This window comes from Haplochromis burtoni, unplaced genomic scaffold (genome assembly GCF_018398535.1).
Source record: "Haplochromis burtoni strain Fernald_Lab_line unplaced genomic scaffold, NCSU_Asbu1 Contig_117, whole genome shotgun sequence".
Taxonomy (NCBI): domain Eukaryota; kingdom Metazoa; phylum Chordata; class Actinopteri; order Cichliformes; family Cichlidae; genus Haplochromis; species Haplochromis burtoni.
Window position 1 is genome coordinate 1,717,740 of NW_024582478.1, and position 14,686 is coordinate 1,732,425.

A 14,686-nucleotide genomic window follows, 5' to 3' on the forward strand; every position below is an offset into this window, starting at 1 on the left:
ACACACACACACACACACACACACACACACACACACACACACACACACACACACACACTCACAAAGAGAAGAAAAACACAGATAAGAAAAAAATAAAACAGTAACAGCTGCTCCATCAGACAGGATGTAATGACAAATCTGACCTTTGACTGAAGGGTAAAAGATATTTTAGATATTTTCTTGTTTTTTTTTTATGTTCTTTTGCTTTTGTAAGAAAACAAAATTCTTTCAGTTCATTCATTCAGTTTTTGTGTTTATGTCAGTCAACCAAAATCATTTTAAATACCCAGTTTTCCTTTTTTTAAATTCACTGTAATAACTGTAAACTTGACACATCCTGCTATGTTCCCATTAATTAAAGATTGACAGATTAAAGGAAAAAACAGTAGTGCCTGCTGTGTTGGTTTGGGTCCACATCGCCATGTTTCACATTGATGAGTATGTGAGGGTTAGATCCCTGTCATGGACACTGCAAAGGTAAGAGCTGCACATGCAGGCTGGAAGGAGACCAAGTTGGTTATTTGCTGGGTTTTTGTGGACGATCGAAGTGAAACATCAGATGAAGCTGAGCTGTGGCAGCAGACGCTTGTTTGTTATCATGACCAAACCAGCGAGGGCCTCTAATTTCAATTCAATTTTATTCATATAGCACACAATCACAACAACAGCTGCCCCACGGTGCTGTTTGTTTCACTGATGTCATTGTCATTAAAATGCATGTTCTTGATGAAACATTTCCTGATGTTAGCAGAGCAGGTAATACCATAATCCACAGTGCCTGAAGTCTGACAACAATCTGAACGACGTGCTACGACGAGATTTTCCTCTGTTGGAGATTCTGCACTGTCCTCCAAACACCTTTTCTATTCTGTACGTGGCAACACACACATTCATACAGACGTCAGAGAGCCAGTTTTCTTCTTTGAAGCATCCAAACATGCCAACTTACTTTATCATTCCTGCAGAAAAACATTTAATCCAGGAAGAGCTTATTTCCCTTCTCCATTAGCTCTTTCCACAAAATATTTCCAGGAAGCGCAGCGTCTCCTCCGGCTCTGGAAGTTCCTCCACTTTTCATTTTCACTTTCCAAGAATTGTCAGAATTAGAGCAAAACTAGGCTGATGCATATTAAGAAATGAGGGAGTCGAGATTATGTTCAGTAAAACATGCAGAAAATATATTTTACTCTGTTTCTTTTTAAATGTGTATTTTTGCTGTTAAATTGTCTCAGTGTGGTCAGAAAGTGAACAGCTTGAGTCATCGGAAAACTAATAAGAAAACTTATTTAAACGATAAAATTAGATTTATAACTTCAAACAAATATAACCGCTGTTACTGAGTCAGAGTCAGTAATACAGAGACTGTTTGATCCAATAAGTAAAGTGACTGAAGATCTGATCTGTTTGCAGATACGGTGACATGAGAGTGATGATGACCTACGAGCTTTTCAGCATGTGGCAGAATCTGGGTACGATCCTCTCGTCGGGTTTAAACTGGTGTGTCTGATTTAAGTTTGACTGATTAAATGGTTTTGGATCCATGTTTGAAACGTGTTTCAGGTGAGAATAAGATCCACTTCATTCCCGGGATGATTGGTCCGTTCCTGGGAGTGACGCTGGTCCCGCAGGTGGAGGTGCGAAACATCATGATCCCGATTTTCCACGACATGATGGACTGGGAGCAGCGCAAGAACGGGAACTTCAAACAGGTACAGGAGCACACGCTCAGCTGTGCAGAGGCTGTTCAGGTCGTTCATAGAAAACCAGAGGAAGTCAGAGTGTTTGTGTACGTGCGTGCAGGTGGAGGCTGAGCTGATTGACAAGCTGGACAGTTTGGTGTCGGAGGGGAAAGGAGACGAGAACTACAGGGAGCTCTTCGGTTTGCTGTGAGGAACGCAGACTTTGACTTCCTCGTGTCTCTGTTTTTAACCTGGAGTGAATCCCTCTGCCCTGCTGCTCTTTTCTCTCTTTGATAACAGAAATTAACTCTCAGTTTTCTGCTCTAACACTCTCTTTGTGTGTTTGCTTTGTCTGCTGCGGGACTAGAACCCAGCTGTTTGGGCCTTACCCCAGGTATGACACTCCCTGCACATGGGCAGATATACGCTGCTAACATCGACTGTTCTTATCTGCTAACCTGACATTGTTGTGAGTCTGTCGGCCCTTCAGTGAAGCCTTTGTTAACTCCCTGATGGAGAAGTCATGGCTCACAACACAGGACAAAAACTTTACACTAAAACACGAAACATCAGATTTGGCTTCATTTATTGCTCTTGTTGAACTTTTTAAAGTAGAACATTGTCGCCACACTTTCACATGTGCTTACACACAGTATATCCAGAGGCACGTGGTGGGTTTGTCCCCACAGTTTAAACTGTTTCCAGTGTGTAATTTGTTGCATGCTTCTTGCAGCCTGCTGGAGAAGATCGAGCAGGAGACGTGGAGAGAGACGGGCATCTCCTTCGTTACCTCCGTCACACGACTGATGGAGCGCCTGCTCGACTACCGGTACAGTAAAGCCTTTGTATTCATAGGACATAAATGATTCTGTGGTACTTTATGCTCCATAAGTCATAGAAAGTTTGGTTTTGTTGTTGTGCTTTTGAAATGTCTTTAAACTGAGCAAAGCAACTTTAAACACTGTGAGACCCAGGTCATACACGGGGCCATCATATAAAAGAATACCAGCACTTAGTCACGTTCCCTGCAGTAACCCTCCTTTACCTGCAGTATCTATATTTATATACGTCTTCAAAAACAGTCTTCTTGTTGTTTGCAAACTTGTTGGGCATCTCGTGGCGTCTATCGTAGGAAAAAGTGTCTTGGAGCTTGGGCTAAATGAGAACACCCACCCAAGGTTAACAAAAGCGGAGGTTCAGAAGTAAGTGTGGAAGGTTTAAGTTTGAAGTTTTATAAACTTGGTTTCATTTTTTTCAGGGACTGTATGAAGGGAGATGAAACCGAAAACAAGAAGATTGGCTGCACAGTTAACCTCCTGGTAAGACTTTAAATCAGCGACATCACTAAAATACTGAGTTCAGAAAGTGTTCACATTTACTGTCTGTGAAGCTTCTCAGTCATCCAGGTCATCAAAGTCTAAGGAGCTTGGAAAGAAAAGCGTCTGGACTTCTTTGAGTTGCTTGAAGACGTTTCATTCGAGAAGCTTCTTCAGTTCTAAGAGCAACTCGTGGAGAGTCCCAGATTTAAGGCCTATGGGAGGGACCCCCCAAGAGGGTCATGGACCCCCTATTGATCCTCTACACGAGGATCACTCCTCTTTCAAACCATCTGTCCTCTCTGTCCAGAATGTGAACGTTGGCATCCTCGAGAGAGTGACCTTTGACCTTTATGTGCAGATGGACAGCTCTCCTATTTGTGCCAGGATCAGACCTCTGCATTGGAAACAGTCACTTCATAAACATGGCTGCCATTGACCATCTTGGAGACGCCCCCATGGGGCTGAAATCTGGGACTCTGCACGAGTTGCTCTTAGAACTGAAGAAGCTTCTTGGATGAAGGTGAAACGTCTTCAAGAAAACTTAAACAAGTCCAGACACGTTTCTTTCCAAGCTGCTTCACATTTATTAAACCGTCCAGTTCTAAATAAACAGCCTTCAAGAATAATTCTCATGTTTTCCACATTCAGTTGGTCTACACTTGATCCTTTACAAACAAACAAACTAACAAAAACACTAACATATAGGTTTGGTACTGTATGCCATAAATAGGTCTATGAAAATGATGAAGATGATTCAGACCTTGGGCTATCGAGTGGGTATTTGCAGCGTTTGGCATCCCAGGTTTAAATCGGTGCATAAACACAGGAAGTGCATTAATTGTCTGTTTTGTTTCTTCTCAGAACTTCTACAAGTCAGAGATCAACAAGGAGGAGATGTACATCCGCTACATCCACAAACTGTGTGACATGCATCTGCAGGCGGAGAACTACACAGGTACAGCAGAATCAGTCACTCGTGGACACGAGCAGAACGTGTGACAAACGCCAGGCTGACGCTCTCTGGGCTGTTTGTCTGCAGAGGCCGCGTTCACCCTGCTGTTATACTGGGAGCTGCTGCACTGGGACGAGCGTCCTCTGAAGGAGTTCCTGCATTATCCTGCTCAGACCGAGTGGCACCGCAAGGAGGGACTCTGCAGGAAAGTCATCCACTACTTCAACAAGGGGAAGGTGAGGGCGTGACACGGTCAGCGTGGGCTTTAGAGGTCACGAGCTGCTTCATTAATGGAAACGTTAAGTTAGCTTAACATGCGTTTTAAAAGGAGATTTATAAATATGTCATTTTAATCATTTTATTGACTAATGAAATATTTTTTTAACAAAAGAGAAATGAAGCTGAGCTCAGCTCCATCTGTTCTCTGCCACCCACAGTAGGCCTCACTCTCATCCTAATGTGCAGTCTGCTGTAAAGTCTCACTCGGACATATCTGCCGTTTCCACCTGTGCAACCCCCACATTGTCCACTAGAGGGCTCTTTGGGCCATCCTCCAAAAAGTTTCATACACGTTTTTATAAAGTAACTGTAATAAAGCGTTTCAAACGTGAGTCGACTGAGTGTTCAGTTTAATTGAATTTATTCATAAAGCGCCAAAACCCAGCAACAGCAGCCTCTGTGGCTTTTTTTCTTCTCTAATTGAAATTCAGTCACCTTCTCTCAGTCCTACATGTACATGTGAAGTTGTCAGTTAGGTTGCTTGTATTGCATCCTCTTCCTCTACGAGACATCATCACCTATTTTATCCACAGATTTGTTTTAACCACCTTCACCTCTCGCCCGGAGCTCCTGATTCTCTGTATTAAACTTTTATATGAGGAGCTGCACCTTCACACTATGTTACACTTTCTTGTAACATATGAAAAGAATTCTGCGAATGAACTGTCTACAGCTAAGCAGTGAACTAAAATCATGCATCTGATTTGCACATTAAACGACTTCTTCCTTAAAATTTCCCCACACAGACTGTTTACAGTTTGCTAGCTCACGGCTCTTGGAGAAGCTCGCGGCTCTCCAACGGGAGATTGAGAGACGAGTGTCCGACTGTTAGAACAGCTTTGAAATTCATATGAGCTGTTCGCACTAAAGTAAAAAGCACCATCACTTCATGCGGATACCTGGCGCCAGCTGCGGTCTCAAGGCTGGAGCTGAACAACAACACCCTGATGACTGTGTTTAGACTGTTCTTCCCGTTCCATGCAAGGCCACCTGGGTTGGCTGGTAGACTGTTTACTTAGCCTGGCAGGGCGAAGGACACTGTCTCAGCTGAACTCTGGACACACAGACATATACACATATGCAGACATACACTCATCCCCCTCCAAACGCCTTCGGCGCTTATTCCCCGCCGATGCTGACGCTGGATCAAGGAGACCAGCGCACAGGCTGCAGGCCCGGCTGTGCTGCCTACACTGGCTGTCTCTCACCCTTTACCCGCCCCTGTTGTTCGTCATGTGTTTCTTTGGTGTATTAAGAGTTTTTTCATGTGCTATGTGCACATTTTTCTCTCCTCGTCTTTCCTCATGTGGTGCATTTCCATTGTTATACCTCTCTGACCTGTCTTCCCCATGTGATCTTTGTGTAATGTATGTATGGTCGGAGGGTAAGATGGCGCCGCCATTGCGTGCAATAGGTCGGCAGCCTTATGAAATTTCCCTTGTGGGACTAATAAAGATATGTTCTCTTATCTAACACCGGGGTGCCAGTCTTGGTTTTACAAGGTGCCAGCAGCAACTACTTTCATGTTAGACACTTGCTGCGTCTTCTCTGTTAAGCACGGGGTCAGTATGTAAAGTGTTATCTGGTAACCAATCAGCTCGCTGCAGTTAAAGGCCGTTTGTTAGTTGTTGTGGTTTTGCTTCAAACATCAGCGCCTCCATGGTTTTGTGTGTTTGTGTGTCCTCAGTGTTGGGAGTACGGCATTCCTCTGTGCAGGGAGCTGGCCTTCCAGTACGAATCCCTGTATGACTACCAAAGTCTCAGCTGGATACGGGTGAGCCCCAACAACACTCACATCAAGAATCTTTTAGATCTTTAATATGATAAGGAAATATTAATTATTAGATCTCACAATCTTCCCCCCGTGACCTTTACCTGCAGAAAATGGAGGCGGCCTATTACGACAACATCATGGAGCAGCAGCGCCTGGAGCCCGAGTTCTTCAGGGTCGGCTTCTACGGCAGGAAGTTCCCTTTCTTCCTCAGAGTGAGTGATGTCACTGTGCAGCATTTACACATGCACGTTAACTTTATTTGAAGTTTGAAGTAATTTTCCATTAGAAAAGAAAATGAAAGCTTTAATGGTTTCACTTCTCACAGAAGAAGACGTACGCCTTCCAGGAAAAAAGCCTTTTAAAACCTTATTTTGGGGCAAAGTGAACAAACTCTCTGAGGATATTTCGATGGCTGCAGGGTGGATGGACTTGTTTCTAGAAGGACTTTGGTCAAGCTAGTAATTGAGCTGCCACATCTGAATTCAATGACCCAGTAAACAGCTGTTATGAAGCGAGAAGTAAACATGTTCACGGCTGCTGTAGAGCATTTTGGGATCCAGCCTCAAGTGGTCATTACAGGAACTGCAGGTTTTCTTACTTAAGACGTGGCTTCAAGATTTCTGCTTTAAAAAATTAACATCTTAATCTTTTCTGTTCGTTTTTGATTCGTTCCCTCTAGAACAAAGAGTTTGTCTGCCGTGGTCATGACTACGAAAGGTTAGAAGCCTTCCAGCAAAGGATGCTGGGAGAATTCCCGCAAGCCATTGCAATGCAGCACCCCAATCAACCAGACGAGGCCATCCTGCAGTGTGATGCACAGTGTATCCTTCAGCAGCAGAGCTGATGTTCATCCAAAGACCGCTCGATTTAAATATTAATCCACGCCTGACGTCCATGGAAGCGTTTTGTTTGCTCTCAGTTATATCTTTGACCTCCCTCCTCTCAGACCTCCAGATCTACGCAGTAACGCCGGTGCCGGACAGCGTGACCGTGCTTCAGATGGACCGAGTACCGGACCGCATTAAGAGCTTCTATCGAGTGAACAACGTTCGCCGCTTCCGTTACGACCGGCCCTTCCACAAAGGCCCCAAAGATCGAGACAACGAGTTCAAAGTGAGACAGGAAGTGCTTTTTCCTCTTATTCTTTTATTAGATACTCAATGAATCAGCTCAACACACTTACTTACTACAACCCAGCTGAACCTGCCTTTGTTTATATTCTCATGAATGACACGATTTACAGCATTTATATCCAGTAAAACCTTTTTTGCCTTGTTTATCCAAGTTTTACATTTCTTTAAGTTCCTTCCTGTGAAATTTATCTGACATCTTCCTCGTCTGTCTTTGCTTTCTGTCATTTCCGTCCCTGACAGTAGAGACATCGTTTCTCCTTCAACCTTCCTCGTGATTCAGCAGCTTACAGCATCAAATACTCTGTCAGTCTCTCACATTGTTGTGGAGGGTTTTTATCCAACCTTTTTTACAGCGTTGCTTCAGTTCATTAAGATCTGCCTGGTGTTTTTTTCTGAAGCTCTCTGAAAATTCAGCCAGCATGGCTCATTTTGGCTGAAGTTTAGATGATTAATAAACCGGATTCTCGACATTAATTAGATATTTCAGGAGATTTCGATGGCTGCTGATGTTACATCAAACCTCCTGAAGTCTGGACTGTTTGTCTCCCTGCTTGTCGTGTTTTTCAGAGTCTGTGGATAGAAAGGACGACTCTGATCCTCACCCACCCTCTGCCCGGGATTTCCCGCTGGTTTGAGGTGGAGAAGAGAGAGCTGGTGAGCACATGAAAGAGATCTGTAAAGATAAACAGGATCCATAAACTCACAACAATCTGTTATGATATATTCTACGAAGTAATCTGAGCGTCTCTCACTTTGGCTCCTCGTCGCTCTGCGTCTCTCTCTCAGGTGGAGGTGAGCCCGTTAGAAAACGCCATCTCTGTGGTGGAGAATAAGAACCAGGAGCTGCGCACTTTGATCAGCCAGTACCAACACAAGCAGCTGCACGGCAACATCAACCTGCTCAGCATGACGCTGAACGGGGTCATCGACGCTGCTGTTAACGGAGGCATCGCCAGATACCAAGAGGTCAGACAGACAGGGAATTTCATGTCATCGGCCCGCGTGAGGCTGAGTCACAGCAGTAAAATCTTACAGTGGGCAGTTTCATAGGCAGGTGAAGGAGGGGCCACAATATGATTAAACCACTGTTATTTTATCCACTCATAAAACACAAACGGTCCAGAATGCACTAACCTCAGTGATATGTTAGAGTTTCCTTTTATAAACAAAAGTACAGAACATGTATTTTATTACAAAGCACAGCAGTTTGTCATCCGTGCGCACAATCTCTGAATCTGTGCGAATAAAATATGTATAAAACGGACTAAAAATGTTCATTTCTATAAGGTTTGGTGTTTTGGGGTGAGGTAATGCCACAGTACTGCTCCATAAATTTGACTTTGCTTTTTTCCTTCGTTTGCAGGCTTTCTTTGATAAGGAGTACATCACGAGCCACCCTGAAGACACTGAGAAGATCACACAGCTTAAAGACCTGATGCAGGAGCAGGTGAGGTGTCGTTTGCTGACGTTCCTGCAGAGCTTTAATAACACAGCTCTGCCTTTTTCCTGAGATGCCAAATAGACCAAGTTGGCTCCATATACTCAAATTAAAGCTCTATATGTGCTTCCACTGATGCACATATAGAGCTGTAAGTGTGTTCAGATAGAACCATGTGGAGAATTTGACCTTTAGCGTGAGACAAATGTCACGATGACCAGATTGAAGGAAAACCTCAGAATCCTGTAATAGTTGAATCTATAGTTTTTGTTTTCATATATCTGCATGCAGACGTTATCATTCACGCTTTCACTGAACTGAAGGAAAGAAAATGACCACTAACAACAAGTCTTTGTTTTTTATAGTGTATCTGTTAACAAAATAACAATGTTTAAGTTTAATCAGGATATTTCATGGATACAAAACAAGAAAGAAATGAGTGATTAGCCCCGTGGCCATTAATAGTCACTGGCTGTCAGGCTGTGATGTGCTGCTCTTTTTCAAAACGAACATTCACATGTTAATATTTTTGGCAACAATACTTTTAACTATATTTGATATAAAGACTAAAAATGTATTTTATATTACAAAATGTCCCAAAAGCTACAGGTTTGGTGAATCTTTGATTATATCAAGTTTCATCAATTCTGCAAAAATTGGGAAGAAGTTTAGCAAAATGCTCCATAATTCCTGGGGGGCTAATACTTTCAGCCCCAGCTGTATGAATCATACAACCACACAGCTGATAGGAGGAGATGCCCCCCCTAACCTCACCCCCTCTCCCATGTCAGATTATTTCGATCCAGTAGAAAAACATTTGTTGACATGAAGCAGGCAAAAGTAAAGCAGGTGAAACACGTGCATTAAGTTTTCCAAAGGAAGGATTTGTCTGTAGACCAACGTGAGCAACAACCTGGTCTTCATTCTTGCTCATACTAACAGGGTTCTTCATCTCATCCGCTGATGTTTTTAAAAACTGGTTTTCACACAGGTTCACATCCTGGGAGTCGGTCTGGCTGTGCACGAGAAGCTGGTGCACCCAGAAATGCGTCCCCTGCACAAGAAGCTGATAGATCAGTTCCAGATGATGAGGAGCAGCCTCTGCCATGTGAGCGCACAAAATAATATAATCTTACAACCTCAGGAGGTACAAATACGTACGCGGAGCTGTTGTTAGATGTAGCTCATGAACCAAAATGAACGAGCGTAGAAGAAGATTCATTACGGTGTAAATATGCTGGAAGGATGGATGGATTCGTTTCTTCTTCAAAGAGCATGTTAGTGTGCGCCAAGCTTAGAGACTACGTCACTGCAAAGAATCTCGTTGAACATTTCAGCTCTGTTCATAGTTTAGTTTTCCAGGCATTATTTGACTGTTCCAACCAGTGATTCTTCTGTCTGTGTGGACACCCAGGGCAGTGTGAATATTCAGAGCAGTGCTTCTATGTGTCTCTGCAGGGTCTGCCTGGTTTAGACAAGTCCGGTTCAGGGCCCAACACACCCAGAGGAATCCTGGCCACTCACGGCCCCATGAGCCCCGAGAGCTTCAAACTGATGCACCGACACAGGTCAGCAACACGCAGAGACCTTTTTAAAGTGCCCGTTAGACTCTCCTGCTTTAATCTTATTCAGCTACACCCTGATACACTCCTCAGTCTGCACCACCATGTCATCAAAACCTCATTCAGGGTCTCTAAACATGTTGAAAAGGTTTTAAAAAATCCTCAAAGTCAGTTTCTTCTAAGTCTGCATAGAGGGTCGGGTCAAAGGGGCACGGATCAAGAGAGACAAAGCAGCCTCCACCCTTCCCTCTAAAGCTGTCACTGCCCTTCTAAATACAAGAAATCAAATCATATTCACCGAGTTTAGCTCCACTCCTCGGATTGGGTCTGCGGCCCAACCAGGCAAAGCTCCGGTTCTGGGCTTAGGACGAGTGGTGGCCTCAGAGGAGCCTCACTGGAATAAGAGATCACCGACGGGTAGTTTGGGAGCGCTTCATGCCCCCATAAAGAGGCGTGTGAGGTGGCTGGGTCGAGTGAGGTCTGGGTATCACTCCAGGTTCTGTCCTGGTTGTCTCCACGTCTTCTGCTGTGCTTCGTTGCATTTGATAGTGTTACTGTAAATATATAAAGCAGAAAAGAATCCATTAAATCACTAATAATCCTCGTTAATTACTTTCATCTTATTCTTCATTGAAACTGTTAAATGTGGTGAACACGGCAGAAATCATCCTTCACAGTCAGCACACGTCTTCTCACTGGCTTCACCTCCATCTGTGGTTCACCTGCTGTGTCTCATTAATGCTCTTTGAAAATTCCTCGCAGCATCTCTGCTGTCCTCTGCTCACATCGCACTTTCTGAAAATCTGCCATTTTCTCTTTGTCTCCTTCATCCTTCACCGACACCACCGTGATCGTGCTTCCTGCATCGTGCTTCCTGCATCGTGCTTCCTGCATCGTGCTTCCTGCATGCTCATGGCTGACCATTGCTCTCACTCTCACCGCATCACCTCATGCATGCCGGCTGTTTGGCTTTTGCTTCTTCTTTTTTGGTTTGCTCGGCCCTTCCCCTTCCTGCCTTCTTTCCTTTCTTCCTGCCTTCCTTCCTTCCTTTTCTTCTACCTGGAATTTCCCTCTTCTCCCCCCGCCCTCTTTCCCTTTACCCTCCCTGTTTCCTCTCCTCTTTTTTCCTCCTTTCGTTCCCTCCTCCCAGTCCTGTAGCTGTTCTGACTCCTGTGCGCAACTCCTCCTCCTCTCTCTCCTCTCACAACTCCAGTGAGATGGGAAACGTTGGCAATCTGCTGATCCTGGCTGACGGCATGGTAGTGGAACACCCCGAGGACTTCTACCGCATGCAGGTCAGTGAAAAACGCGATTCGCAGAGAGGAAACGCACTTGTTGCAAGAAACAAGAAACACTCCATATATCACACATGAATATAAAACTCTGTAATATTATCATGTCCAGCTTTTTGTGCACAGCTGAGCATCACTGCTCGAATACCTCACATTATTCTAATCTATATGTACAATACTGTGTTCGAATTTCTTGGAACTGCAGGCGAGCCTGTCCTCCTCCAGTCTTAGCTCCACCCACTCTGCGCCTTCTCAGATGATAAACTCCGCCCCCTCAACCATCAGAGGTGAGCGGCCCATGGCAGCTTTTTAAAACTATATTTAGCTTTCTGATATTTCGTATTTCACACATCTCTCGCTTCTGTAATCTGTCCGTCTGCAGTCGGCTCTCCGTCTCTGCCTGACAAATACAGACACAACAGAGAGATGCTGATGCTGCTGCCGCCGCACAGAGAGAGGCCGAGCAGCGCGATGTACACCAACATCACAGACAATGGACAGGTAAAGCAGTGGAGGGGGATCCTGAACGACAGCAGTGACAGTTGTCGGACGAATCTGATTTATTAGAAGTTGCAAGTACGTCACATGCAGAGGGTAACGCGGGATTTGACAGGAGAGGAAACTGGAAGCTCTTGTTTTGTGCACAAAGATTAGTTTTCTTTGTGCTGCACTGTGATCAGCTGACCTGTGATGCTGCAGGTGCTTTTCATGGATTCAACCTACCTTCAGATATTCTTCTAAATATTTTCGAATGCAATCATGTTCAGTTCTTTACTGAGCTGAAGACGGATTAAAGTCTGATTCAGGTGATCGCTGTGGTCCTCTCTAACGAGCTCATGGTCTCCTCCTCAGCCACCAAACTTCCAGCGGGCTTTGTTCCACCAGGTGATCGGTCCATGCAAACCCTGCAGCGACCCAAACCTCTCTGTGGCTGAGAAAGGTCGGCACACACACACACACACACACACACACACACACACACACACACACACGATACAGAATATTTCTGTAAAACACATCTATTAATCTTCTCCACCCGTCTTCACTCTCTGCCCTCCAGTCCTGACCACTCCCAGCAGTTGGAGTTTGGACAGCGGTACCAGAGAAGCCCTCCCTTTCCTTTCCTCCCACGTTGGCAGTGTCATGGCACCACCTGTTCCACCACGCAACCTGCCTCAAGGTACGAAACTACTGTGTGTGTGTGCGTTTGTGTGTGTGTGTGTGTGTGTATTGTGCACTGATTTCCCACCAAGCATAAATCAAACTTTGCCAGATGCTGAAGCGTTAAATCTTTTTATGTCATTCTTTTACATCTAAAACCGTCTGAAACATGAAAGGACTTCCTCTTTATCGCCTCAGTGGATTTGAACCTTCGTACTGTGAAACAATAATCCTAAAAACAGCTGCACGAGTGCGTCAGTGAGATGCAACCCAGGGGGAACCGCACATGCAGGATGATCATGACCACCAAGAGAATGTACCGTTTGTCCCCCTCACACACAGCTCACAGCTACAGACAAACACTTCAGTGTTAGACTTACAGAATTAACGTCTAATGTAAACAATGTTTACTAGATATTTACTGAACTCCACTTTTTAACCAAGTTTGGACATGAAGCCATACCACTGAACGCCTTTAGCCCAGAAAGTGTCATCCGTGGACGCCTGCTGGGTTTGTTTTGTGCGAGAGCGAAGCGTTGATTCTTGTGCATCGTTGCGTGTGTCGGTTTTGGTGTGGGGAATCCCCACAGGTTCCCCTGCAGTGTGTTTGTGTGGGGGACGTTTTCCTGGCTGTGGAACTGAATCTGTTTTTAAGCACCGGGCCAGAAGACATGACTCAGAGCAGAATTCAGGGGAGATTCATCTCCTCTGTCATGTTCATTAGTACCTCCGTTAGATCAGCTCCGCATGATTCATGATCCCTGTGTATCTAATGGTGGGTGTCGGTGCTGCCTCTCAGTTCGTCTTCTGTCTGAAAACAGCTGTTTTAGCTTTTTCCCCCTTTAAGCAAGCTGTGCTTTGATTGGCTGAGAAAGTATTAACAGAATAGCGCTGGGCCTCTCCTCTCCGTGACCTCTATGATCGGGGATGCAAAGCAGCTCTGCTTTTCATTCAGGAGTATTTGTGACGACGCAGACTCGTATTAGTCCCTCACAGAAACCTTTCAAAACCACGAACACTCATTCTCGGTTTTGCAAATCGCGTTATTCAAACCTTTGAGTCCCAAGAGTGAAAGTTCAGGAACATGAAGTGTTTATGAAGCGTTTGGTGGTTCCTGTAACCTCAGAGGAGACGTCTGCAGGGCTCGAAGCAGAGAGAGAAAGAAAGGAAGCGTTCTCTGAGAGCGAACTTACGTTAATTTGATCTCGTTTTCACTGCAGACACACACAGACACACACTTTATACCACTGCAATCAAACAACTTAAATGCTATCAGAGCTGAACACCTCCCCTCCTCCACACACTCCGCCAACTCCCCCCTTTTCCTGTTTTAACCCCACCCACCTGCCTCTACTTTCTTGTTCTCCACTCTCTGACCTTCGTTCCCCCTTGCCCCTCCTCCCACCTCCTCCTCCTCTCTGGTCTGAAATGTGTGTGCGAGTTTCTCTCAGTCAGTCCTGCTGTGTCTCCCCCTGTAGGGCAACACCTGTCGATGCACTTTGACGCTTTCCACCACCAGGTCAGCGACCTCCCTCCAGCTCTCCCCGCGCGCTCTTTAAGAAAGGTACCCTTCTCCTCCTCTTCCTCCTCCTCCTCCTCCTCATGCCTGCTGTCTGTCTGGATGAAGTTTGTCTGTCGGTCCATTAGTGTGTGTGTGTGTGTGTGTGTATGCACTCACAAATCAGTGCACATTACTGTCTGTGTGTTTTTCTTTGTGTTTTTGTTCTGTTAAATGAAGCATCAGCTGAGTCTGCAACACCAGCTGGAAATAACTTTACAGTTTATCCACCAACAGTTACGACAAAGACAAAATATTTTCTGTTCAGTTGTAAACCTTCGTGTCCTGTTCCTGATCTCATCAGCAATATTTGATTTATTGACTTCATGTTTCCTTTTTCCTCTTTTTTAACAAACACTCCAGAATCCTGCTTCTGTGTTCTTGGTATATTTATAGTTCAAAGTATGCCTGTTAATGTGTACTGTCACTGTTTTGCTTCTACACTTCAATCAGATGTGATTATAGTTAAAGACATTCATTGTAAATAAGTTGTGATCTTCATGTTTATGCAGGAGGAAAGAATGTGATCGACCTGCTTT

At 44.7% G+C, this 14,686-nt stretch overlaps 1 protein-coding gene across 7 annotated transcripts in view; it reads left to right on the top strand.

The window, feature by feature from the left end:
* LOC102311077 (dedicator of cytokinesis protein 3) overlaps positions 1 to 14,686 on the top strand; it is a 248,746-nt gene that overhangs the window by 227,304 nt on the left and 6,756 nt on the right. For 3 of the 7 annotated variants that reach the window (XM_014335696.2, XM_042223673.1, XM_014335704.2), the window contains 23 exons: positions 1,411 to 1,469; positions 1,561 to 1,709; positions 1,801 to 1,886; positions 2,047 to 2,073; positions 2,413 to 2,508; positions 2,938 to 2,998; positions 3,860 to 3,953; positions 4,038 to 4,186; positions 5,917 to 6,003; positions 6,111 to 6,215; positions 6,683 to 6,824; positions 6,950 to 7,116; positions 7,704 to 7,790; positions 7,923 to 8,102; positions 8,500 to 8,583; positions 9,566 to 9,682; positions 10,012 to 10,142; positions 11,287 to 11,431; positions 11,634 to 11,715; positions 11,811 to 11,929; positions 12,281 to 12,368; positions 12,489 to 12,608; positions 14,068 to 14,153. In XM_014335696.2, coding sequence (XP_014191182.1) covers positions 1,411 to 1,469; positions 1,561 to 1,709; positions 1,801 to 1,886; positions 2,047 to 2,073; positions 2,413 to 2,508; positions 2,938 to 2,998; positions 3,860 to 3,953; positions 4,038 to 4,186; positions 5,917 to 6,003; positions 6,111 to 6,215; positions 6,683 to 6,824; positions 6,950 to 7,116; positions 7,704 to 7,790; positions 7,923 to 8,102; positions 8,500 to 8,583; positions 9,566 to 9,682; positions 10,012 to 10,142; positions 11,287 to 11,431; positions 11,634 to 11,715; positions 11,811 to 11,929; positions 12,281 to 12,368; positions 12,489 to 12,608; positions 14,068 to 14,153 — 2,461 coding nt within the window. The remainder of the gene's footprint in view (positions 1 to 1,410; positions 1,470 to 1,560; positions 1,710 to 1,800; positions 1,887 to 2,046; positions 2,074 to 2,412; positions 2,509 to 2,937; positions 2,999 to 3,859; positions 3,954 to 4,037; positions 4,187 to 5,916; positions 6,004 to 6,110; positions 6,216 to 6,682; positions 6,825 to 6,949; positions 7,117 to 7,703; positions 7,791 to 7,922; positions 8,103 to 8,499; positions 8,584 to 9,565; positions 9,683 to 10,011; positions 10,143 to 11,286; positions 11,432 to 11,633; positions 11,716 to 11,810; positions 11,930 to 12,280; positions 12,369 to 12,488; positions 12,609 to 14,067; positions 14,154 to 14,686) is intronic. The other 4 variants (XM_042223671.1, XM_042223674.1, XM_042223672.1 and 1 more) reach the window with 3 other exon arrangements.